This window comes from Ambystoma mexicanum, chromosome 12 (assembly GCF_040938575.1).
Source record: "Ambystoma mexicanum isolate Mex_15411 chromosome 12, UKY_AmexF1_1, whole genome shotgun sequence".
In the NCBI taxonomy this organism is placed as follows: Eukaryota; Metazoa; Chordata; class Amphibia; order Caudata; family Ambystomatidae; genus Ambystoma; species Ambystoma mexicanum.
Window position 1 is genome coordinate 405,349,551 of NC_090936.1, and position 27,786 is coordinate 405,377,336.

Here is a 27,786-nt window from a genome sequence, read left to right on the forward strand (position 1 = left end):
CGCTGGTCGCCCGCTGGACTATTGCTAGCCTTCAGGCTTTCATTGTATGGGCCTTCCCGATCAGTCCAGAGAACCTGGCTGGTGACCCTCTGGACCCTGTGGGGGTTTGCGTCCTGACTTTGGCTCTCCTACTTTCCAGCATTCCCAAGGCTTCTCTTGGAGCTACTGCTTTTGCAACGTACCTCCTCATTTCTTGGAAAACCTAGCCGCTGGCGTCCCTCTTTGTGCTTTTTGGGTTTGTTCCGTGACATTTCCACTGTCATGGTGAGGATGGTAAATCCCCTGCCCGCAGCCCCCTCTCCTGCCGGGGCTGTATCGTCCTTCTTTCCCTGGAGGGGCTGCCTAGCTGACTGCCGGATTCGAGCAGGAGGTATCCGCTGTAGCCCCCCCTATTCCTGTGGTGGGATGGTTGATCTGGGGAACCCTTAGTGACCACCTTTGAGGAAGGGGTGGGGGAGCAGCGGAGGTGCTCTGTTGGGCTTCAGCGTAGCTGGGGCCTCCTCTTCCAGAGGATGCCGTCCGCTTGGCTCTTACCGGGTTGTACCTCTGGGTCTGGGTCTCTTGGCACAATTGCGCAATGGGTGCGCCTAGACTTCCATGGCCGATCCCTTCGCCGAGTTGGCCAACTTGTCGTTGCCTCGGCTCGCTGGCTACCCCCTCACCCCCCAGTTCTGGGGCCTATACTCGAGCAGCACTTATGGAGCTGCCTCTCCCGTCCCTTTGTGGGTTGATGTAAATACACTCCTCTGGTGGTGGTGGTGGTTTGGGAGACCAGCTAGCCACTTATCCTCCTGACAGGACTGGTTGACCCCTCCCTGGGTGTCTCGGAGGGAGGGGCAGGGGGAGGTCTGTCGCTTCTGGTGGTCCTTACTCCGATGCTAGCCACATCCTTTGGCTATTGTGTGGGGGAGCTGAGCCCGTGACGGGATGCCAGTAGACTATGCCCCTTGGAGTGCTGCTTCTCCCCTCGTGGGTATCCTCTGGGGTCTTGTTGGTGGGTGTCACCCATGGCGCCTCAGGCGGGTGGCAGTCGATGGGGCTTTTTTTAAATAAAGGCCCAGGACCGTCATCCTCCCGTGGCCCGGCCCGTTGCCCCTGGTTGTTAGTGGGGCCTTATTTAGAGGCCTTTCGCATCAGGAAGCTGGTCTTGAGACTATGAATTGCGGGTTTCCCCTTCGTCGGGAGGCTGCTGGGACAAGTCCTGCAGGGAGGGGGGAGCGCACTGAGGCAAGTCCTTTCCCCTGGAGGGGCCTGCTGCTGGACACCAGCCCCTGCTGGCGGATCAGTGCTGGGGTGGGGGCTGAGTCTCTTGATCTGCCCTGCTCCACCTCTTACCTGGGAGTCTTCGACTATGACGGGGTGGCTGGGATGGTGGGTCCCGCGCCCAGCTACTCCTGTGCCTGGTCTGCTGCCAGCACCAAATTCTCCCGCATGTTGCTCCTCCTGAGGTGAGGGCAGCCACAGGGGGTCTGTCCCTCCTGGAATCCCCTGCTCGCGTGGGGAAGTCACCCGTGAGGCGGCACCTCCAGTGTCTGCTGTATTGAAGTTGCGGCTTGATGGCCCGCCCATTGTGGACCGTGTGGCCTGCGGCCGGGCTCTGTCCCTCAATCCAGTGCTACAGAGGGTTTGTTTTACGCACATCTCTCCACCATCAAATTCAGCCTCAAATCATTCTGGTTTTTAATGCCAGTGATATTGCACCCCTTGAGAGGGTTTCCCACTGCTTGAGCGCTCTTTTTGGGGGTTTTGGACCCTGCTTGTTGCTCCTTCTTGTGGGACCTCTGGGAGGAGCGCGCTCCTTACGGTGGCGAGATCACAGCGGCCATCTTCGTATAGTCCTGACCGCCATTTTAACCAACGCTGCAAGCCACTAGGGAACACATAGGACAAACCTGGGAAGAAAGACCTACTCTGGAGCTTAAGCTCCACTCGGATAGGAAAATGATCGCTGCATATATCATCCAACACCCTAAACCTGATAACTATCCCTGAATGTTACTGGGACACAACAATAATCAATCGTAGAGAGACCCAGTGTTGAAAAAAAACATCTTCGGGGAAGCGACCATTAACCACAGGAAGCCTTGCAACTCAGGGTGCTGATTTCAATGCCCCCCTTCTTAGGGGTCCTTACAAGTACGGAGTTTGGCCACCATGAGTACTCACTACTGTCAGATCTTGTCAAAATATATTAAATGGTATATTAAACGGAAACATATCAAAGCAAATGCAGTACAGATGCAGGTGTGAGAAGGATACAGAACACAAGACATAAAACAACGAATACAAAGGAAAACAGACCAGTCCACAAAAGGACTGAACAAAACAAAGACCTTACAAAAGCATGTGCACAACTCAGCTCACACTGAGCAAAATGGTATATATGCCTTCTAGACTACAGGCATAGGATTCAACCGTCACACAACCAATTTAATCTAGACCAATCCTCTTTAAAGCAGGGCCTCTGCAAACTCGCACTGCACCACTTCTGCCACTAGTAACACACTGCAATGAATAATCAAGTCACAAGGTTGCAGTCTCATGAAAGATCTACAAACTTTAAGTGCGTGTCAAGCCGCACCTCACCTACAAGCACTGAGGCCAAGGCCGCTTCCGACACGTTCAAAACAGATGAACAAGTTACTTTCTTACCTGGTAACGTTCTTTCGATGGGATGGTCCGACGACGTATTCCACATCTATGACAGGTAATGTCCACAGCTGTGCTGCTTCGGAAAATCTTTGGCGTCTGCGTCCTGCGTCGATGACGTCGATGCGCCGTCCCCGAGGACCTCCTCCGACGACCAACGTCACCCGATGGAATAAGTAGGACGCACGACGCCCATAGCCTCAGTTATAGTTCGTTCCCAGAACGTGTGCCACCAGTTTTCTGCCAGTCAGACACACAAGACCTTGCTGAACGCAAGCTGCAATGGCAAAATAAATTCTGCAGCGGGGAAGGCAGGGAGGGAGCGATATGGAATACGTCGTCGGACCATCCCATCGAAAGAACGTTACCAGGTAAGAAAGTAACTTGTTCTTCGAGGGGATTGGGTCCTTCGACGTATTCCATATCTATGACAGACTCCCAAAGCAGTACCAAGCAAGGAGGTGGGAAAGAATTTAGAATACAAATTTAGTATGCCCAATCAAATTGGGGAATAGAGAACAGCCTTGCCAAAAAGGCCAGATCTTGCCTTCTGATGGAATCGAGGGAATAGTGACGTACAAAAGTATGTACTGAAGCCCAGGTGGCTGCATCAAAAGATGTGACGAATAGGAACTCCCCTCTGGAGGGCAGTAGACGCAGCCACTCCTCTGGTAGAATGGGCCCGCAAGCCAGCCGGAGGGTCCTTACCCGCCAAGCGGTAACACTCGGAGATAGCTAAAATAATCAAACGAGACAAAGTCTGTTTCGTCACAGCTTGTCCCAAACGCTTTCCAACGTAACCAATGAAAAGTTGATCGTCCACTCTGACCCGGGACATGCGCGAGATATAAAAGCTCAACGCTCTCCTAGGATCAAGCCTATGGAGCCTCTCCTTTTACCAGGATGTGGAGGAGGATAGAACGCCAGAAAAACAACCTTCTGGCTCAAATGAAATTCCGAAACCACCTTCGGAAGAAAAGAAGGACGAACTCCAAGGACAAACCTGTCCTTGTGAAACACAGTGAAGGGTAGCTTAACTGAAAGTGCCTGTAACTCACTCACTCTGCGAGCGGAAGTAACCGCAACTAAAAACACAGTTTTCAGAGTTAACAGCCTCAAAGGGCAAGAATGTAAAGGCTCAAACGGAGCACCCATAAGAAACTTAAGAACAAGGTTCAAATCCCAACCTGGCACCAAGAAAGGTGACGGAGGGAACACATTAGTGAGCCCTTTCAAAAACTGCGAAATTAAAGGAATCTTAAAATATGAACACTCTTCAGAAGAGCGCTTAAATATGGACAGCGCCGCCAGGTAACCTTTAATGGTCCCCACTTGCAAGCCCCTGTGGGCCAAAGAAAGCAAAAAAGACAAAACCATGGGAATGTCGCATCAAAAGGATCCACATTCTGAACTATGCACCAGTCACAGAACTTTCTCCAACGGCAACGGTACAGAGACTCTGTTGCCGGCCGCCTGGCCGAGAGCTACACCTCCATCACGTCTTCAGGGAGGTCCCAATCCTTATACCTCAACCTTTCAGAAGCCAAGCGTGAAGATTGAGGGATCTGACCTCTGGATGGAGAACCTGAGCCCCCCCTCCTGTGAGAGCAGATCGTCTCGGTAGGGAAGACGACGTGGAGGGCAGATGGGCAAGTCTAGAAGGTCCAGGTACCACGTCCTCCGGGCCCACGCCGGAGCAATGAGGATCATCCGGGAACCGAACCTCCATAACCTCTGCAACACTTGCGGGATGACGGGGACTGGAGGAAACGCGTACAGCAGTGGGAATGACCACTCCACCACAAACGCATCTCCTAAGGCTCCTTTTGGTGGAAATTCCTGCGAGCAAAACCTTTCGCACTTCCGGTTGACACTGGAGGCGAAGAGATCCACTTGAGGGGTCCCCCAAAGGGCGAAGATCTCCAAGAGAATCTCCTGAGCCAGCTCCCACTCGTGAGAGATCGTGCTCTGCCTGCTCAGAGCGTCCGCCGTCTCGTTGTCGTCTCACGCCAGATGAACTGCCGAGATCGAAACTTCCTGCTGGATGGCCCAGAACTCGAGCTGCATCGCCTCCCTGCACAGCGGAAGTGACCTGCCCCCCCTTTTTGTTGAGGTAGTGCATGGCCACTGTGTTGTCCGTCAGAATCAGGACACTCTTCCCACGCACAGTCGGCAGAAAAGCTTTCAGGGCAAGCCTGACGGCCCTCAGCTCCAACAGATTGATATGGAGTCTGGACCCCGACGGAGACCAACGACCGCTGACTGTCAACTCGTTGGCATGAGCTCCTCATCCCGTGAGGGATGCGTCCGTCACGATCGTCACCTCCGGCCAGGACAGCCAAAATGGGACACCCTTCATCAGATTGCCCTCGACGGCCCACCACAGAAGGTCCCGGGCTACCGAGGGCGGCACCTGAACAGGGTCCGACAGCCTGCCGGAGGACTGAGACCACTAGAGCTTGAGTGCCCACTGCAAAGATCTCATCCGCAGATGAGCCTCTGGCACCAGAAGAATGCAGGATGCCATGAGGCCGAACAGTCTCAAGCACTCGGACGCTGGGAGAATTTGGACAAACTGAAACTTGTGCACCATCTGCTGAATGTGAAGAGCCCTCACCTGAGGAGGAAAACAGTGCCCCAGGGACGTGTCGAGCACTGCTCCGATGTACTGGAGCCGCTGCGTTGGTGTTAAATGGGACTTCTTTAAATTGAGGGAGAAGCCCAGCCTGTGAAGGGAGTGGCAGGTGACGGACAGATGATCCAGGACTTGCTCGGGAGAGCTCCCCCTGATCAACCAATCGTCCAGGTAGGGGTAGACGTGAATCCCCCCTTTCCTGAGATGCGCTGCCACCACCACCACCATTAGCTTGGTGAAAACCCTCGGGGCGGAGGTCAATCCGAACGGCAGGACCCGAAACTGAAAGTGCGAGTCGCCAACCGCGAACCTCAGGTACTTCTTGTGCTTGGGATGGATCGGCACATGGAAGTAAGCATCCTTGAGGTCGAGAGACACCAACCAGTCCTGAAGTTGAAGGGCCTGGAGGACTTGAGAAAGAGTCACCATCTTGAACTTGTCCTTCCTGAGGAGTTTGTTCAAACCGCACAAGTCCACGATGGGTCTCAATCCCCCGTCTTTCTTTGAAATAAAAAAATAAGTGGAATACCATCCCTTGTTCCTCTCCGCTACAGGCACCAGTTCTAAGGCGCCTTTCTCCAGCAGGGCTTGAATTTCCTGCGCATGGAGCGGATCCGGACTCTTCAAAGAGAGGTTCCCTGGTGGATTGTCGTGAGGCCTCTGCCGAAAAGGAAGAGAGTAGCCGTGCGTTATGATCTCCAGAACCCACACATCCGAAGTAATGGCTTGCCATTCTACAAGATGCTGCGCCAGCCTTCCCCCAAACGGCGAACCATGGGACCTGGCCTCATGACTGAGTGGTAGCGGCTGCGGTGTTGCCTGAGGGCAAAGAGGCAACTGCCCGAGCGGCCTTGGCACCTCGAGTACCTTTGTTTCCACCTCTGGCACTCTTACGATGGCCTCTTTGACTGCTAGCTCCCCTCGCTTTACTGAAGGACGAGTAATAGCTAAAGGAACCTCCCCTCCATTGCTGTCCCCTAGGACGAAAAGGCGGAGGTTGGCGAACTGCAGCGCCCAACGACTTTGCTGCAGCTTTGGAGGTCTGCAACCTCTCAAGGCTCTCGTCAGCCTTGCTGCCAAAAAGGTGTTCACCGTCAAAGGGCATGTTGAGGAGGCGGGACTGCACATCAGGAGCAAACCCAGACTTCCTCAACCACGCAAACCTGCGCATTACGGTGCTCGCCGCCATGGACCGGCTGACACAATCCGCCAAGTCCAAACCCGACTGGACGGCCTCACACATGGCATCCTTGCCATCCTGAACCATAGCAAGGAAACCATCCCGTTCGTCCCCTTCAGTAATATGATCAGCCGCTAATGGAACACAGTTCCACAGAATGTGTGTGAAACGAGACAAGGCACATATGGAGTTGGCTGCCTGAAGTGCCATACCCCCAGAAGAAAACACTTTCTTCGCCCAGCCGTCAAAACGTTTGTCGTCCCTATCCGGAGGGATGGTAGGATACGATGCCTGCTTAGCCGGGGCCATAGCCGCCTGCACCACCAAACTCTCCGGGGTGGGGTGCCTAGACAAGAAGCAGGGGTCGCTACTGGCTGGATGTGCTGGGCATTCTGTTTCTGGACGGTATTTTTGCGACAAAGACTTGCCCACTGCCGGGAGACTCTCCGGAGCAGTCCAAGCCACCGCCACCCTTCTCTGCAAAGCCATATGAAAAGGCAAAACCGGGTCAGTGGGTGGACCGAGATCAACGATGTCCGTGAGATCATCCTGAACGAACTCCCTTGAGGGAGCTGACCAACCCAAGTACTCGGTAACCCGAGACATAAGGCGCCGATATGACGAATCGGCATGCGTGCCAGGCTCCGGCTGATAAAACTCCACCTCCAGAGAGGTGTCCAGTCCACTGGCATCATGCAGTGACTGCCTCATGTCATCAAACTGACTATGGCCCGAGATAAGGTCATCCGGAACCAGGCCGCCATCAGAGCCTTCATCACCCTCTGAAATGTACTCCAGGCGGGGAGAGGAAGACCTCTGCGGACCAAAGCAGTGCCGGAACTTAGCCATAGCCTTTTTAGGGGCAAACCCTGTGCCACGGGGCCCCTCCGACACCACCGCCTCGAAAGGCATTGAGGGCGCCGAGCGAGTCGGCGCCGGCGTCGACAGAAAAGGCGTCGACGTCAAGTGAATCGCGTCGACGTCAGCTGCAACGCCTCCAGCATCTGCCGGAGCTCCGAGCGTGTCTCTCGACAACCTGGGCGCCGACCTCCCCCTCGAAGACGGAACCTCGAGAGAAATCGTCGACGACCTCGGCGCCACAGACGTCTTCTTCGAAGACGGCACAGGATCACGCGGTCTCGAGCGCGTCGAGGACCGGGACCTGGAACGGGCATGGCGAGAACGGCTACCCTTGTCCGAGCGGGACCTCTCCCGCGAGCCGTGCCGACCACCCGAGCCCGAAGGCGCACTGGCGGTGTCCCTCGACCGGTGCCGACCGACCCCACTCGGAGGCGCAGACGAACCGGTGCCCTGCGATTCCAGAATCGCTAGCATCTGCTTCCCGAAGGAAGCCCATTCCTCCAGTGTCGCTTGCATGGAGGGATAAGCGACCCGCCGACGGGCGGAGTCCTCGGAAGAGGATGGGGAAGGCGACCTATGCCGGCGCTTCCTGGAATGCCTAGAAGAGGCGGAGGAGTGGCGAGACCGACTCCTGGAAGGAGACCCACCGGACTTCCGACAACGACGCGGAGAGTCACCCCTCGAGTCATCGGTCGAAAGCCGCGCAGACCTCGACTTCCGGGGCTTAGACACCCGACCTACCAACAGTTTCTTCTTGCGTTCTCGCAAGGCCTTCGCAGTGAGCGACTTGCAGTCGACAAAGTCGCCCGTATCGTGGGCCTCCCCGAGGCACCAGAGGCAGGCGTTGTGCGAGTCCGTGACCGATCTTGGACCCACAGTCCCCGCAGTTCTTGAAACCCCGACGTGGGATCGAAGATGAAAAAGACATTGCCACAAACAGGTCCTCACACCAACCGAACGGGTTCAACGAACCGAGAAAGAAAACAGCAACTCCAACAAGTCGAGGCGTACCGAGATTCACGAAGCGAACACGTTCGCGGAGAAAACGGAACTGAGGCTATGGGCGTCGTGCGCCCTACTTATCACATCGGGTGACGTCGGCCGTCGGAGGAGGTCCTCGGGGACGGCGCTTCGACGCAGACGCCAAAGATTTTCCGAAGCAGCACAGCTGTGGACATTACTTGTCATAGATATGGAATACGTCGGAGGACCCAATCCCCTCGAATGAGCTATATTTAACTTGTAATGCAGTGATACTATACAAGTACTTACAAATGTACTACGAGGCACACCAGCAAAGTTGACAATTCAGTGGCGTGCCTTGTAAGGAACTCATGGTGGCAACAGTAAAGACAGACACAAGTGATCACAGTACAAGGGTGTTTATTGAACAGTATGCAGGTAGGAAAAACGCTTAATCTAAACCTAAATCTAAGATGGGAGCAAGCATCGGCCATCAAATGAAAAATAAGGCAGTTCTAGTGGTGTTGGGTCAAATAAAAGGGCCTATACTAAGAAAAACGTATTGCCAATCCTTACAACTAATACAAAAAAGGTGTGGGATAGTTTTCAAGAAATGTACAGAAATAATATGTCAGGATGCAGTAGCCTGGGTCTCCCTTCACCACGTTTTGAGCATGGGATAAGGTGGGATTTCTGAGCACAGCTCACTTCGAGCTTTCCCCAGCACGAGACGACAGTTCCTGTTTTAACTTCTCTGGAGCCTCGACGGCCAAGTATCTTTTCAACAAAAAGTCTCTTGCCTTTGAGGGTCGGAAAAATAAACAAATGAAAGTTCTTTTCAACTTGTAGTTGGGATGATGATTCTTCATCCCTGGGTCCCCCTCTTCAGGGTGCAGACCACTCAATTCTCAGCCTCCCTCCACCGGGTTCACTATGTCTTTTCTCCCAAACACAAATATTGATGTCTTTTTTTCAAACAGTTCTCCATAGACATTCTTCTGCCAGGTTTACTTTTGTCACCCCACTGTTTCTTGGGACACTTAGACTCCCCCCCCTCCCTTTTACTGGCATTCCTCTGCCAGGTTCACTCTTGTCATTTCATAATTCCTTTTGCTTAAATGTCTGCAGGATTCACTTCCCTTGTTTTCTCTAGATGCAGGATTTACCTCCCTTGCAGTCTCAACAGTTTGTCCGTCAAAGACTTTTGAATGTGAAGTGATTTTAATATCAATATGGGATAAACCAGGGTTTCTCAAGACAGCACCCACGTTAGGCCAGTCCCCTCTGCAGCTGGTCTTCCTTTAACAGTTTTACAGTTCTTTGACCTTTTATTGGTTCTCCCTTCGACTCACCGGCTGTGATGTACCGCTTGGCTTTGCTTCTATCTGGAGTCAAGGCTGGTACCATGGTAGCAGGAGTCTCCCTGGCTCCGGCTTATCGGCATAGGCATGCCCCGTGTACCGTCGACTTCTGCTGCAAGACTGTATAGCTATTGTTCTTGGACTTATGTTTTCTTCTTTGAAGGACTTGCGGGTCTGTGTCGGAAAGGGCAAGGTCGCTTCTCTCCCTGTCAGCCTCTCGATTCCCGACGCCTTTCTCCTTCTCCTGAACTGCTGGGCTTGATCAGCTGTCTCGTCGTGCGGTCTGCCTTGCTCGTACTGTGCTCTCTTGCTCCACCTTTTTTCCTGTGGGGAAGGGCAAGGGCCGTTGTCGGGTGTGCGTGTGATTCTGGTCAATTGCCTGACTTTGCCTGACCCTCGTATTGGGACATGTCAGGTAAATGGGTCTGGTGTAAGTCAGTTCTCTTGCGTGTTGTGAGAAAGTGTTCGAATCGGAAAAAGGGGGGTGGGGCGGCAGTGTTTTTGAATGTCCTACGCGGTAGGATGGGGAAAAGGTGTTGAAAGAAGGGGGATACCACGTCTCACCCGTCGGTGTTCCACTGCCCGAGGACACCCCATTCAGGTGATCTTGCCTCACTAGTGCACCCCCAGGAAATTGATGCGATGGCTGTGTCCTGGCCACCTGGATGACTGATCCCTGGGGACTAGCTAGGGAGATGCCTTCAGTTTTCTTACAGCCTCACTGTTTTTTTTTTTTTGTGGCAATATTTCGGTTTATAAAAAAAAAAAACCTGTACAAAAACATTTCAAAATAGACTGCCATGTGTAGCTTGTCAAAAATTATCGCCTGGATAATGTATCAAGAGGCAGGCTGTCAGGTAGAATAAAGTACCGGATATTATTTCCCCGAATACTTAAGGTCTCTAGTTGTACAGGCTCTCTGTTCTTCAGGGTCATTTTTACCGCTTTAAGATGTGTATTCATACTCACATCTACACCTGTAATTGTTCCGTGGACCTGGGTTCCGTTTTTTAGTTCAATAGTAACAGTTTCATGACTTAATTTCATCAAAAACCTCACAAGCTTCATCCTGGCAGTGCTTTCGGTATGAAATGCTCCCAACTGTAAAGTGGAATAGAAAAAATTGAGCACTGGAGTATCAAGGCCGCAAAGCACAAGACGGTCCGGCACAACAAAACGTAAAGCAGGCCAGAAACCTGAAGTTACAGCCTCACTGTTTACAACAGCTTCCACAGCTTCTACTGCTCGCTTACAGCATGGGTGCAGCCGAGGCTTGCAACTTGCTCCCAACATGGGCACAGCTCTCCGCATTCATCGCGTAAGTAGAGTTACTTACATATTCCCAACTGCCTACCACCCTCAAACAAATTAGTTGATAAAGAGGTTTAACCATACAATGAAGCCTTATAGGGGCCTTCAAAAAACCTCTGAAAAGAAAGTGGGATCTTCTACTGCCATCCCTTCTCTTTGCTTATAGAGCGGTGCCTCAAGCTGGAGTGGGTTTCAGCCCCTTTGAGTTCCTCTACGGTCATCATATCAGAGGCACTTTGGCTCTGATCAAAGAAGGATTGGAGAGTGCTCCACCGTTAAAGCCAGTCTGTGTAACTGACTACATACTAGGCTTCAGGAAGAGGATGGTGCAGTTGATGAATGAAGCTTCTGAAAACTTGAAGGCCGGTCAAGCATTGGCATGAACAGAAGGCTAACATGGCAGAGTTTACTCCAGACCAGCTGGTTCTGGTTATGTCTCCCACAAGACAGAATCTTGCAAGACAAAAGGACAGGTCCTTTCAAATTTGTAGGCAAACCTGGAGAGGTCAATGTTAGGCAAAGTTTGTATGCAGTACCCTTTGGGAACACTACAAACAACTCTGACTACAGGTATAGAAAACCCAATCTTTGGTATAAGCTTGTACTACACAGTTTTGGTAGCGTGTTGAGCAGCTAGGCATAACTCAAGAGGAGTCAATGTGAGCTATAGGGGAGTTACACAGAGAATCACAGTGACACGTATTCAAATAAACTCTTACACACAAGGTTTCTTGAATAAACAATTAATTTATGTATCAGTCAGTTAGAATAAGCCTTCTTCAGAAGGGAGCAATATAATAGTAACACACAAATATACTTCAATACTGTACACTCCTAGTTTCTAAATCATTCAAGACCCTTTTGGGATTGCCCACAGACATAACCTACACCCTCAGGTGACTTCAAAAGCCAGGATGCTGGGGACAAACATCTTAATGTTGGTATTTCGAATACTGTTAGAATTTGGTAAAAGGAAAAGATTATTAGAACAACAATAGACCACAAATATTCTTAAGCAGGCAAATACTTTTTGATCCCCCAAGAAGAGTCATTCAGTTCAACAGGCTAAGCCAAAGCCAATGGGCAAAAGTCTTATAAAGGATGAAGAACTTCTGGTAGGTAATTAGAAAAGTCTTTGCACAATGTTTTAGAAGTCTTTGAAGAAAAGAAGAATCAAATGTAGGGCCACAAGCGAATTAGACTTGTGAGTAGTAGAAGATGCATGCAAATCTACAGTAAGAGGTAAGTTCTCTTAGACTTTGTACAGTACCTTTGAATTGAAGAAAAAGTGCAGCAGATAACTTCTGTTCCTGTGCAGCTCTGCAGATCTCACTGTTCCTGGGCCTCAGTTGTGGGGACAAGAGGGAGGACTTCTGGGGACTCCTGCACTACAATGGGACGGTCACCGCTTGCAATCAGCAATCTTCAAATCAGTGGCTGTTCAGTGTTTCAGCTCCTCGCGTCTACCGCAAATAGCAACACCGCGGTTCCTGGCTGTCGAGATGGACTTGCCTTGCTTCTGTGGTCCCGCACTCTGTTGAGGGGGCTAAGGCTCGGTCAGTCCTGCTTCCCTGGAGTCCGGCGTATCTTCCTGGAGCTCCAGGCCAGCTTAAAAGCAACACACACAATCTGGTGTTCCTTTCCCTGGCTATACGGTTTCAGGCAGCAACTCTGTGGAAATTCAACAAGCTCTGAGATGGATGTCCATGTTCCTTACTTTGGAGTTGATTGGTCCCACCAACTCAAGGGTAGAAGTCGTCCTTGCAGGGGCTTCTCTGTCGATACGAATGTGGAGTTTCAGCACAGCAGCAGGGCTTCACCGGGAAAACCAATGGTCCAGAGTTGCAGCAGGTGTCCTCTTCAAGTTATTCTTTGGTTGCTTCATCTAATGGTCGACTCTGCCTTCCAAGCCAAAAGCCTCGCCTTTTATTCTTATTCAGTTCTCTTCCATTCATTCCAGTCTAGCTGTCAGTCACCCACTAGGGTGGCGGCTGTCCTTGCCGGACAGTCAGCTGGCCAATCACCACAGAGTACATTTGGGTCTCCTAGGAGACTAAGCACAGGGAGTTTCGGGCACCTCTCTCACTTCCTGCCCGCCCCAGACACCCTGGAGCCAGAGGCGGGCTTCACTCGTGAATCCCGCCAAAGGCAAAGAGAACAATGGGACCAGACCTGGTTTGGCACACAGAGTCAATCTCAAGAAGGACCTTTCCACAAAGAAATGGCAAAACAAGAAGACCAGGGCCATACCCTTGGGAGCTCTACTGCAGCTGCGAAGGCAGCCCGCGGTAAATACACACCACGGTATTTAAAATGAAACCACTGCTACCAGCCATTCAGTGAGGAAAGGGCAACATAAAATATTTACATGAGAAGCTAGACAAAGGGGATACTAGGTAAACCCTCCAGCACCCTATTGTAAGATCGTGTGTGCTGGGTCTAGAAAGTTACAATTGTAAGTAAAGTCAATTTCACTTCACTGCTCTGGGAAACAGTAGTTTATCCCAGAGAAGATATTTAAACCTTTGGGGAAAACTAACAGACTTCCCTGTGCCACTGCACTGAAGGTGCTGTGTGACACAATGTAAAAGATGATGCCTATGGAGTTTGTCAGGCTCCATAACCAAAAATAAACGCAAAGCTCAGAAATCACATTAAAATACATGAGTAGGAAAAAAAGGTTGAAAAAAATCGAGTCCTCAAAATCCAGCAAAGTTGCTGGGGGCCTCTAAGGTGGAGGGAATTAACACATTTCTGAAAATTCTTCCTAACAGTCAATTCTTTAGTAGACTTGGGCAATCCCAATGAGGCCCCTAGCGTCTTTCACACTAACCATCTAAAGGCCGATGTCTCCAGACCAGCACTAGAAACTTTGCTTCTAGCCTCTGATCAAGAGGAGGAGGAGAGCGAACCTCTCCCTTATCTCCTCAAGGGACACCCTTCAGATGGGACAATAGGAGTACACCTCTCTTCTTATCTGACACTGCAGTAACAAGAGGAGTGCCCCTCTGTTTTCTCCAACACCAGGCTTGGCCCCTTGGGGCCAGCATGATATACTCACCGGTGACAGTCTCCCAGTCAAAAGCAGGGGCTACAGAATGTCTGATAAAGTTAGGAATCACATAAAGGAAGAGGTCACCAAGATGCTTGACCTTGGGGTTATCGAACCCTCTACAAGTCCATGGGCTAGTCCTGTTGTACTAGTACCAAAGGCAGTTATCAAAGAGTTAAGGCTCTGTATGGACTATAGTGCTCTGAATGTCAGCAAGACTGATGCCCATCCTTTACCTGGGACAGATGAGCTGATGGATAAACTTGGAGCTGCCAAGTTCCTCAGCACATTTGACTTGACCTCAGGCTACTGGCAAATTGCTCTGACAGACCATGCCAAGGAAGAAACTGCATTTTCTATACCTGAAGGCTTGTAACAATTCAAGGTCATGCCGTTTGGACTAAAGAATGCACCGACCACTTTCCAAAGTATGGTGAGTAATGTTCTGAATGGCTTAGAGAACTTCTGCATGGCATAATTGGATGACATTGCAGTGTTCAGCCGCACTTGGGAAGAACATCTTCATCACCTTGGACAAGTGTTGCAGGCTGTAGAACAGGCCCATCAGACCCTAAAGGCCAGCAAGTGTCAAATTGGTTAGAGTATGGTAATCTATCTTGGACATGAGATAGGAGGGGGTGAGATTAGGTCTTGCCTAGTAACGTACAAGCTGTAAAGGACTAGGCCACCCCTACTACTGAGACCCAGGTGAGAGCCTTCTTAGGTCTACCATTACTGAAATTGTATAGAAAACTATGGTTCCATAACTTCTCCACTGAATGTCATCTCTTCGCCCAAGTACCCTAAGAAAGGGAGATGGAATGAAGAGTGTGCCTAGGCATTTAAAGGGCTGAAATATGCCCTATGTAAAGGTCCAGTACTGAGAGCTCCTGAGTATACCCAAACCTTTATCATGCAGACAGATGCATCTAACACATGGATAAAGGCAGTCTTGAGTCAACTGGATGAGCAAGGCAGGGAACAGCCCATTTGCTTTATCAGTAGGAAACTGAAGGAGCGAGAAAGTTTTGCCAGTGTGTGGTTGTTGAAGAAGTTTAGGCCATACTTGTATGGTTCTATTTTCCTTATTCAGACAGACCACCAACCCTTGAGATGGTTAAAGCAAATGAAGGGGGAACTGCTCAAATGGTCTATCAGCCTCCAGGGGTTTGATTTTACCATTGAACATAGGTCAGGAACCAATCATAAGAATGCTGATGTTCTCTCCAGGAAGTATGAACGACTAGAACAAGAGATTCAACCAGGAGTGGATTAAATCCTCTTGTCGCTTAGTCTGGAGTGGACAGGTGTTAGTGAGGATTTTCAGTTTCTGTGCCAATTCCCATTAAGCTGAGAGACCCCCAGCACTTTTGCTGGACTCTGGACTTTTATTTTAATCTCCTGAGTGAGTGGAACATTTTACCACTCACTCATTCTTTTTCTCCGACTGGGATTTAATGTTTACTGTTTTGTGGAGTTTTGTTTCCTCCATAGGTTTAAGATAGGCACCTGTTTTTTGTTTTTACTCTGCGACACCTAGCACCCTCTTTATGTTAAAATACATTCTTTTTTGTGAACTACAGTGCCCAAGAGAGTTTCTTATGTGGGGTACTGAGGGGTTACCTTGTAACTCCTTCTCCCAATACTCATGTAACTTTTTGTTACACTAGTACAGTAAGTATTTGCTTCAAGCCAGGAAAGTAACCCCCTCTATCCTATTCCCAAGGTAAGTCCTAGCAAAAGATCCTTAGCTCAGGTGAGGATCCTTAGCCCTGGCCAAGCCAGAGGGAGTTTAGGAATACATGATCTACACCTGATGTTACCCTATAGGAGATTGGGTGAAACAGAAACAGATTTATTTACCTACCCCCCCCTGACTCAGATTGTTCTTGGGAACACTGCAGTTCTTCTGGAAATTGCTGTTGGCACAACCTTCTGTTCTTGGTTCGAGGAAGGGAAGCCTAGGGGTCTTGGGTGCAGAGGTCACTTTTTGGGTGCGGTTCCAAACAACTTCTTGAAGAAGAACCCTGAGAAGAAAATACATCCTTCGGCAGTGCAGATCTTTCAGTATATATCACAGGATTGCAGAGAGATTATTCTGGCGGAGGTCCAAAGGTCAGGCGGCACCAGGCCTTCTTCCAACGCTGAACACAGAAGCATCCCCAGCAAAGCTTCCCTTGTCGTGACGTGGCGGAAAATGTGAGGACAGCCAGCGTATGGCATCATCTCAAGATCTTGCCTGACCCAAGGCTCTGCTCGGAATCACGGCTGTAGCGAGCTAAGCCAAAAGGGAGCTAGTCATGCCACTTGGGGGTCTAGGCACACTTTCCGAAGGCTTTCAAGACATGGATCCTCGAGCCAGGGTTGCAACTGATTGCTCTTATCGGTCCACGGGCCGAAGCAACAACCAGGGTCTTCTGAGACCAGGCAGGGGAGCAGGGCTTCATCAGGCCAGTTACTGGCGTTGATTCTAGGCAGCTGCAGGTGTCGTCCTCGGATCTTCAGCTGGCTGCTCGTCTTCATAGAAGTCTAGGTTACAACGATGATCTGTCGATAGCTGCAGGAGTCCTCCTTTTATCCAAGATTTAGGTGGGGAGCAAGTCCAAGCCCACCAATGGTAAGTATTTGCAATGCTGAAAGAGCTCAGGGTGCTCCAGTCCTGGACAACCACTGGTCATCGCATTCGTCCAGCAACAGACTTTCGGGTGACAGAGGACGTGGACTGGGACCAGACAGTCCCAGCCACCCCCTCTGGCTCAAACGCACAGAGCCCACCTGCCTGTGAAAGCAGCAGCTTTCCCTGAGAAAAAGTTTACGATATATGGCATTTCTCACCTGGAAAGGCAGGAAGCCAGCCAAAAGACAAGATGGCCGAAGAACAAGGGAACATCTTGTGGCACAGCCATTTTATTGTGCAAGCCACCGTCATTAGCCAATTGTGGTAAATGCTAAAGTGTACTAACAAAAAATCATACAAATTGTAAAAAAAAAAAAATCGCACAGCTGTCAGCAGCTAGCCTTAGACATATTGTAAAAGTAACCAAAAAGCCATTATAAAAAAAGAGGTACGTATACAAAGTATCCTAACTGCACTTCACTGTAAGGTGATGTGTGCATTTGTAACAATACAATAATTCACAAAGAGAGACAGTCTCTAAGTAGTTATAGTCTTAGGAATGATTCAGTTTCACCATGAGAAGGAGCAAAATAGACAAGGGAAGTAAATCAGAAGGCTTTACCGACCTCTAAAAAGTCGAGACAGGGTCCAAACCAAGCAAAAAGAAAGGGTGCCTCACCACATAAATCTATGAATGAAAAGTTGCAAAAACAAAATCTTTCCTAACAATAGTCTTGCAGGTAAACTGTGAATTATAATGCCAGGTGTATTTTCATGCAAAACAACTTGGGGTATCCAAGGGATTTCATATATTTTATCCGACATATGAAAAGAGTCGATGTGCCTTTGTTAAGTTTGATGCTTTTCTCCATCCTATTTCTTCTTGTCACTACATGGTCCTGATTATGGGCAGGTCGAACATCCATAATGAGCAAATATTGATAGTATGTGTTTCTTTTCTCTATGTAATGAGACTCTTATGATACATCAGTTATATTTCCAAGTAGTTGGATACTGGTCCTTGATTCAGATTGTACTTGGCTATGTTGAGCCGAAGACTGCATTCTATGTGTCCTACTGTTTAATAAAATATAAAAATACTACAAAAAGAAAATTCAGTGAAGAGGTGTCTAAATTCAATGCACAAAAATCATTTTTTTTACTTGAGAGAATCTCATTTGGATTGTACTTTTCACACATTTTAATATACTAATATACACATTCCCAAATGATATACATGTTCATATCTACATTGCCAAATTATGCCAGTTAAACTCTCACCTTAGTTTTGGGAGAATTAATTCCTTAAACCGTAATTTGCCAAGTGCCACAAATATTGTAGTTAAATCAGCGGAGCAACTAAAAGGCAGTTTGAGATTACACAAGGATAATATTGTGTCCTAGGGAGGTATAATCAATCACTTATGGGAATATTCACGTCAAATCCTTTAAACCAAAATGTCAGAGTACCTCTTTCCTTTTCTTTGCCGCTGTGTACAGAAGATTCTGGGCTGCTGTTGCAGGAGATACATAATCTTCAAACACATCTACAAAGCACAAAACAGGATATTAGGGCTGAATAACAATTCTAGACTCATTTATATTTTTTCAGATTAATAACTTTTTTATAATCAGAAATAATGCTTATACTTGTTTTATTGAAAATCAACAACTAGGTATTATACAACAAAGAAAGCTGCCAGAAGTGTTTTTTCATTCTAAATGTAGAAGGCAAACAACTTGAAGGCATACAATAGGCAGTTTTGCTTGGCAATTGCTATGCAAATCTGTGGGTTTGTTAATTAAATTGACACCTATATAGCAAAGCTAGCTATTTAAATTACTGTGTTGAATGAAAATACAGCTCACCCTGCATTTCTCAAGTTGCCCTCCAACTTTCTACACCCTCTGTATACTCCAAGTTCAGAGGGGGTAATGGAACGAGAGTGCAGCAGTACTCGACATCCACTCTTTAAATGCCAAAGGCCTTTGTGGAAGTGCTAGGCAAAGATAGTTTTTTTCCTTTTCAAATAATTGTAAACTAGAAAGTAATCGGGATGATACTTTTATTAAGCTAACTATATCATGTCTGCAAAGACCAGTATGTGTTAACTTTTTTAAAACACATTTCAAAGTTGTACATAATGCATAATTACAGTATTGCTACTGTAAAACACTTCATTGCATCCATGCTTTACATTAAAGTGGAGGTTACTATCTAAATCTCAGCATCAACTATATTTCATTTTGTTGGGGACAATGCACCACATAAACAAGTGAATACTTTTCAAAATGTGAACGATAACACAGCCACATTCTTTTGATGGAAAACCCAGTTCTGTGACCTGCTGGTTGTGTACCTCTGTGCAACTGGTGCTAAACCCACAAGCTGATCCCATACTTGTTGACATTCTATCTTATCACCCGTTTGCTTTATGCCAGTTACTCTGACAGTGAGATGGCAGCAAACTACAATATTCCACTTAATTTGCCCACTTCTCTGCCTGCTACAAAATCTACTCTGCTTAGTCTCTTACTTTCTTTCCTCTTATATAATGAAAACAAAAAGCTCACTAGATGTTTACACAAAGTAGTGATCAATAGTTCCATCCACTCTGTGTATCTACATATCTACTGCAATTAGCCTCCAGAGGTCGCTTTTCTCTACGATTATGATTGCAATACACATTAGCACCTATGGGAGACAGTTGGCCAAACAGTTTTCAAAGCCTTTTTGATCAGATCTCTATTTGTGTCCATTCATAGTGCTAACTTTTCCATTTTACAATCAGTCATCCAGGGCTCGCAAAGTCTGCTCGCCCACTCACAAAGTCAATTAGATATTATGAAGGGATGTATGAAACTTTTTTTTTTACATTTACCTTGCAGTAAATGTCAAATAAAAGATTCACTGTGCATGGCTGGCCTCTGGGTGGCAGCATTGTGCCGAACAATTGGTTTGTGGCAACACACACCATTTTACCGATAGCACACATTTTTTGTCATCCATTACCATGGGTCGAGTGCATTTCTCATAGGTCAAGTAGGCAAACTTAGTTACTTGACCTGCCGGTTTAGTGAAATTTTAAAGAAATTGCAAGGCCTAATCCTTTCACTAACGTTTTGCTCCAGCGGTACACAGAAAATGCTGTATTGATGCTAATTTATGTCTTTCTTGTTCTGGTGACCTTAAAAATAGTAGTACAGCATTACTAATCAAATGGGTTAATTTGCTAACCAAGAATATTTGAATTAGCAAATTCTGCTAATCAATTTTAGAAAACTAATGTATACCTTGCACTTATTGTCGCTGTATTAGGCACTAAACCCTCTAGGATTTATTCTGCCAGAACAAGGGAAGAGACCACAATAATGACAACAGGCACCAGTAAAGGGTGCTACAAAGTCATGGTGGCAGACTGGGGAACTTGTTGGGCCACAGGGCACCACCCACACATGATACAACCACTGCAGGCAGTAAACCAGCTATCCCCTGACCCCAATCCTCCCCGAGGAATGTTAGAGAAACCTAGAACACAGATGCCTCCAAAAGAGAGCTGATGTTATTCCATAGCAGGTTTAGTAAGCTGACGTACTACCACCCAGGCAGTTAAGGAGACAAAAATGTTCTGCTTCAGATCCATGAGACACTTCACAGAGTGAAAGTCCCAGCACAGTGTGTGAACGAGGAACATAGCCCAAACTGGATCACTGATCAGACTGCAAAGCACAACAGAAGGCAGACACAGGAATCTGGTGTTCGTGATGTGTGTGATAGTGAATTGCAGTATTCAGTTAGAAGCACAATCAGAGATGGGAGAGCCAATTCTAGTGATCTACCTGGGAAGTTTGTGTAGGTCAGGCAGTAGTATTCATGACACTGCCTCCTGAACATAACACAGTGGGTAAACAAACTAAAGCATTAGACAATTCCCCTCGCCCAGAGTTAAGGGCGAAGTTTTAATGCCAAGGGGAGAAGTGGGCACAAGGAACAATCAAGGCCAGAGAAAACCAAGAAGGAATGGACCAGCCATTAAGAGCCTTTAATGCCCCATCATCCTTTGCCCTCAGTTTAAAGGGAAGCAATTTTACACTAGGTCTGTTGGGTAGAGGACATTGTTCCTGGAAGCTTTTGTTACTGAAAGGTCAGCTAAAGAGAGGATGGTGAAGGAGGAGGAGAATTCTGAGTAAGACACCAGGTGTGTCCAGTGTCACACTTAAAGCATAGCACAGTCCTAGGCAGTGGTCGAAGTGTATGAAAAGAAATAGTGGAACTATGTTCCCTGCTGGCCTGCCCTGCTCCCAACAAACCCGGTCACCACGCCCCCTCCCACACACAATACAAACCCCCAAACAAATACGCCTGCTGTTTAATGGAAAAGTTCAGTTCAGAGCACTGAAGTGCAAGTTTCAACTGCTTCCTACACTTACTTTAAAAGTAAACCACTCCAGAACAGTTTCTTTTTAAAATAAAAGTATAGGAACAGTAAAACTTAATTAAAAAAAGCAGAGGAGCACTGCTCCCACCCTCTTTGACCACTGGTCCTAGAGCATCTAGAGGCCTAGGAATAAAAAGCATAAATAGACCCAGTGGTTCAAGGGACCCCGAGACCCAAAAAACATCTAAAATACTTACACACTCCAGGGTGGAATAAACCGTCAGCACTAACAAAGTTACCACCAAAACAGGTAAGTAAACCTAACCGTTCCTAAAATAGAAATTTAGGGTTACAATGCCCCAATATTATTCAATAGGCCATAGGTTAACATGGGGTGTTCCCAGTTAGGATTTTCAGAGTTTGTGTGTCCATAAGACCTGCCCAGAGGAAGATGCTGTGTCCATTCAATGCAGTAGAGTATTGTGAAGAGTTCCAGCGAAGGAGAGCAGGCAAGTCTGTTTCCATGCAGTGTTTACCAAAAAAGGCCCTGAAGCGAATGGGGGTGCACATGAAGTGCAGAAGATCCAGCAACCCCAAACAAAGGGATAGCCGTACCCAATGGACCCTCAGAGGGCTGACACAAACAGCAGAAGTGCCACAGCAGAGGATGCAGTATTTAAAAGACGTGTCAGGTTTCAAAGATCGGCGGTCTGTGAACAAAGGCACTCTACACACTCACTGTATTCTGCCAACAAAGCTTCCGTTAGGTATGGTCTGGGGGAAGGGGCGCAGACTGAGGATTTCAAGGTGAATGTTGGAGTAAAACGGGACTGCACCCTGGCACCCGTACTATTTAATATCTATATGCACGAAATTATTGATGCCCTGTTAAGTGGGTGCCAGAACTGCCCTAAGATGGGAGTGGATGTATTCCCAGCATTATTCTAAGCAGATGATGCGGTTCTTATGTCTACTGGGGCCCAGGGCCTGAGGCACGCTCCGTCTATTTTTGCTGCCAAATGTAACATCCCAACATGTAAAATGATGGTCTTTAAACCTCCCCATGCTAAAAGGAGAAAACTAAAGTTGAGTATATGTGACTCGGGTATTGAACAAGTCAACCACTTTGACTAATATGAAGTGCATATTGAGGTCACGGGTAGTTGGAAGCCACAGGTAGCTAAATCAAAACGCTCACTAAGCAAATACTGTGATGGTATTTTATCCTTCTTCACCAAGCACGGGGGGAATTATTTCATAAACAAGCCATACCAGCAGCCAAGTATGGTTCTGAAATGTGGGGACATTTGTATATCGCTGATTTGCCTACCTGTGAAAATAAGTTCCTAAAGAAACTACTGCTTTTACCCATGTCAGTCCCCTCGGCTCTGGCCCACCTAGGACTTCATAATACTCTGTTAGCGCCCCAGACCTCTTTTAAACCAGTATTGTTCTGGGTAAGGGTCTGGGAAGGAGAAGTATTTAGATACATATAGGAACGCCTTATCGCATGTCCTTTGCCTTGAGGGGGGCGGAAGTTTAAAGTGGTTCACACATGTAAAGGCTTGTCTTTCCCGTCTTGATATGCCCGAGTTATGGAATAACCCACAGGTATTGGAGCTGAACAACTTGAAGCTTAAGGCAAAAATGTTAATGCATGAAAACCTGGAGAGGATTTGGTTGTGGAGGTGCACTCTCTGCTCGTATATTCCCTTAGATAGATCTCAATGCTTTACCTGTATTTCTTTAAAGACTTGGGTGCAATCTGTTAAGTATGTGCTACCAGACTGGAATTCTAAACAAATTCTCGAGGTCAACCGTTGTAAACGGAAGACATAACAAATGCACTCTTTTTTGCTGAATTAGAACAGCCAAACCATATTAATAAACTTAACATATGATGAGGTAATTTTTTTAAAAAACACATAATTCTGTGTATATTTATTTTTTCATGAAAAAAAGGTTTATACAGTCACATTTAATTAACTCGCTTAACATCCAAATCAACTTAAACATTCTGTGTATATGGCCCTATGTACACATATACATAGTTCTTCATAGTAACACATTCAACACAATATTTTCAACAAAAAACATTGCTTCAATGCAATACAGTGTTCAAAAAATGTCCTGATATCCTTTGTCTGTTGTTTCAATCAATATTCCCATTTTGGGCTTCTAGGGTTTTAGCCTAGGACTTCCACTACGCGTTTCGGGCGATTGGTCTGCCCTTCTTCAGGTGGGGATATCAGAATTTCCTTGTCTTTATTCTACAAAGTAAATATAAATAAATAACTTTGTTAGTTTCTCATTCCTTCTTGAATTCATTTTACACATTATTTAGACTCCATGCACTTTACTAACCTTAGTACAGTAAAACCAAAGAGCGGCAACACCTTGCACACTTCTATGTTATGGCAACATCTCTCCTCGTATGTCTATTTATGCTCTTTCAGGAGTTCGAAAATGTCAAAATTAAATGAGAAGCTCCGTTTCAATAATATGTTCTTAAGGTACAGGCAATCACATTAATGTTTTACATTTACAGATGTCGTATGATCACGAGTGGGATCAGTCACTAAAATCGGCGCTGGGCCCCACTCTGTGATCAATAATTGAGAAAGGTAAACTTCACTTCTGTTGTAACACTCACCCTTTGGTCAGATCACAGTCAACTCTGAACCGGCCGTATGTTGCCGTGTTAGATATCCAATAGTTGCGCACAATCCTCTTTGTGGCTAAATTGCGACTGTTCCTGAAAAGATTTTTAATCATCGGGGTCACTTACTTATGCTATATTGTCTATATTTTGCCTATTCGCTCATGAAAACACTGGGATAGTTCCTACCTGTCTTTTGTACTTGTTGAATTCAGTGCTGGAAACCGCCTGTCGCTCTAAGAGGAAGCACTGCATCCTACTGCTGATGTCGATCACGAAGAGAGACTCCTTCGTGGTACAACGTCTCAACGAGGTTTCGTTCGCGTTGCCGGTTCTAAATAGATATACGCGTATTACTTAAATTACACTAAACAAAACGGTCATGGTTCTAGTCACAATCTCATTTGTGCTCGTTCATTACCTTAACAGCTATCTGATTCCTGGTCCTGCATCGAAGGGTTGCTAGGCAGCCATTCTAAACTAGTCTGTCTCATATATTGCCTGTTAGCATTCAAGGTACCTCTTTATGGCCGCCACATTGGATGTGTGTGTTAACTTTAAGTAATTGATGTAGACAATGCGGATTAAATCATAATTCTCTATACAATTAGTCAATGCTTATTACAAATCCTTCACCAAAACATTCATTGTGATCCTTTTACAAGCATTTTGAAATCGATACAGTTAACCCATTCCCCATTCTGTGATGTTACCGCAAATGCGTGCTGTACGCGGGTACATATTATATAAAAAACGGTGCATGATTTTTTCACATTCACCTACATTGACCTTTGGTTTCCTCCCTGTATATCAACAATAGCAGATTTTGCAGTGTTTTACATTCATGATGATGTTTTGTTCATTAATTCAGCAACAATACAATATAAATAAGTTCAAATATTGTCTACATTGGGTATTTGTCTCATAGTCCATATTTTCTCAATATTTATATCCTCCACATTTTCCAACCTTTGAAAATTTGTTGTTTCACATAAAGGTTTGTTTAAGCAGAGTTCCTCATGTATCTCAGTTTATTCAAATTTGATGTTGTTGTGTTTCTCACTTCAGGAGTTGTATACTCTTCACACGGGTTTCTAAATACATCTACCTGATCTTTAACTTACAGAAAACAGTTTAGATCCCATTCCATATTCATACCCCTTAGGTACATGCTGTCTAGTTTTTCAATCCGGAAAATCTCCCTTTGTTGTAACATTTTGTTCAAGTTACCGCCCCTTCTTGGTAATATCACATGTTCCAGTATCACAAATTTGATTTGTGCAATTGTGTGTTTCTCTTTCACAAAGTGTTGGGCCACTGGAGACTTTTCTGATTTCTGTCTTATGTTGGATTTATGCTCCCACCATCGTGTTTTTGCTTTACGTCCTGTAAGTCCCACGTAATAAAGTCTGCATGGGCATTTAATTCCATAAATTACATTGTTGGTGTCACATGTTGAGGTGTGTCGTAATTGAATTCTGTTTCCATTGTGTGGGTGACTTATTACATTTCCTTTGATTAAATTGTTGCAACAATTGCAATTGTTACATGGAATGGTGCCCTTATGTGTTATTTCCCTTTTCTTTTTATATCCAATGTCTGATTTCATTAGATGGTCTCGAATTGATGGACGTTTGGCAAACGCAAATAACTGTGGTTTCGGAAATAGGGCTGCTAAAGTAGGATCAAGTTCCAGTAATTTCCAATTTTTCTTGATTATACTTCTTATCACGTTGCTCTGTTGCGAATAGGTGGTCACATAGACCAATTCAGTAGCAGTGTTCTTTGTTCTCGGTGTCATTGCTTCTGCCCTTGGCGTACCCTTAACTTTAGCCGAATGTTTAGATACTGTGTCTGGACTGTACCCTCTTTCCAAGATTTTTTTTGTGAGATCTCTTGCTTTGATGTCAAATTCTTCCTCTTCTATATCTCAGAAATTGGCTTAAAGGGATACTTTCTATTGTTTTCTTGGGATGAAAACTTGATGCAAGCAATAAATTGTTTATGTTTGTTATTTTTGTAAAGATTGTTGTCTCGAGTTTGTTGTCGTTTAGATAAACCATTACATCCAGAAATTCTATAGATGTTTTGCTGAATTTGTGTGTAAATTTGATTCTCGGTGTAATCATGTTCATGAATGTAAAGAATTAATTTAGCTCATCCTCTGTTCCGTTCCAAATTCCAAAGAGGTCATCTATGAATCGTACCAGGCATTTCAATTTATTCTTCCATCTTGGATTCTGTAAGACATATGTTTCTTCCAGATATGTCATGTAGATGTTGGCATAACTGGGGGGCATAGCTTCCCCCATGGATGTTCCCGAGATCTGGATGAAATATCGATCCTCGAACATAAAATAATTGTTGTTCAGTATGATTGTGACACGATTACACCGAGAATTTAAAGTTTATCTAAACGACAACAAACTCAAGACAACAATTTTGAAATACAGGGAGGAAACCAAATGACAATGTAGGTGAATGTGAAAAAAATCATGAACCGGTTTTTATATACTATGTACCCGCGTACAGCACGCATTTGCGGTAACATCTCAGAATGGGGAATGGGTTAACTATCGATTTCAAAGTGCTTGTAAAAGCATCACAATTAATGTTTTGGTGAAGGATTTGTAATAAGCATTGACTAATTGTATAGAGAATTATGATTTAATCCGCATTGTCTACATCAATAACTTAAAGTTAACACACACATCTAATATGGCGGCCATAAAGAGGTACCTTGAATGCTAACAGGCAATATATGTGACAGACTAGTTTAGAATGGCTGCCTAGCAACCCTTCGATGCAGGACCAGGAACACGGAATTGCGGTCACTATCGGGAGCGTTGTGAAGGAATCAGATAGCTGTTAAGGTAATGAACGAGCACAAATGAGATTGTGACTAGAACTATGACCGTTTAGTGTAATTTAAGTAACACGCGTATATCTATTTAGAAACGGCAATGTGAACGAAACCTCGCTGAGACGTTGTACCACGAGGGAGTCTCTCTTCGTGATCGAAATCAGCAGTAGGACACGGTGCTTCCTCTTGGAGCGGCAGGCGGTTTACAGCACTGAATTCAACAAGTACAAAAGACAGGTAGGAACTATCCCAGTGTTTTCATTACCGAATAGGCAAAATATAGACAATATAGCATAAGTAAGTGAACCCGATGATTAAAAATCTTTTCAGGAACAGTCGGAATTTAGCCACACAGAGGATTATGTGCAACTATTGGATATCTAACACAGCAACATACGGCTGGTTCAGAGTTGACTGTGACCTGACCAAAGGGTGAGTGTTACAACAGAAGTGAAGTTTACCTTTCTCAATTATTGATCACAGAGTGGGGCCCAGCGCCGATTTTAGCGACTAGTCCCACTCGTGATCATACGACATCTGTAAATGTAAAACATTAATGTGAGTGCCTGTACCTTAAGAACATATTATTGAAACAGAGCTTCTCATTTAATTTTGACAGTTTCGAACTCCTGAAAGAGCATAAATAGACATATGAGGAGAGATGTTGCCATAACATAGAAGCGTGCAAGGTGTTGCCACTCTTTGGTTTTACTGTACTAAGGTTAGTAAAGTGCATGGAGTCTAAATAATGTGTAAAATGAATTCAAGAAGGAATGAGAAACGAACGAAGTTATTTATGTATATTTACTTTGTAGAATAAAGACAGGGAAATTCTGATATCCCCACCTGAAGAAGGGCAGACCAATCGCTCGAAACGCGTAGTGGAAGTCCTAGGCTAAAACCCTAGAAGCCCAAAATGGGAATATAGATTGAAACAACAGACAAAGGATATCAGGACATTTTTTAACACTGTATTGCATTGAAACAATGTTTTTTGTTGAAAATATTGTGTTGAATGTGTTACTATGAAGAACTATGTATATGTGTACATAGGGCCATATACACAGAATGTTTAAGTTGATTTGGATGTTAAGCGAGTTAATTAAATGTGACTGTATAAACCTTTTTTTCATGAAAAAATAAATATACACAGAATTATGTGTTTTTTAAAAAAATTACCTCATCATATGTTAAGTTTATTAATATGGTTTGGCTGTTGTAATTCAGCTAAAAAGACTGCATTTGTTATGTGTCAG

At 46.0% G+C, this 27,786-nt stretch overlaps 1 protein-coding gene across 2 annotated transcripts in view; it reads right to left on the reverse strand.

Annotated features, from left to right (window-relative positions):
- IPO8 (importin 8) overlaps positions 1-27,786 on the reverse strand; it is a 2,228,954-nt gene that overhangs the window by 1,352,177 nt on the left and 848,991 nt on the right. For both annotated transcript variants that reach the window (XM_069628533.1, XM_069628532.1), the window contains one exon: positions 18,100-18,176. In XM_069628533.1, the coding sequence (XP_069484634.1) occupies positions 18,100-18,176 (77 nt within the window). The remainder of the gene's footprint in view (positions 1-18,099; positions 18,177-27,786) is intronic.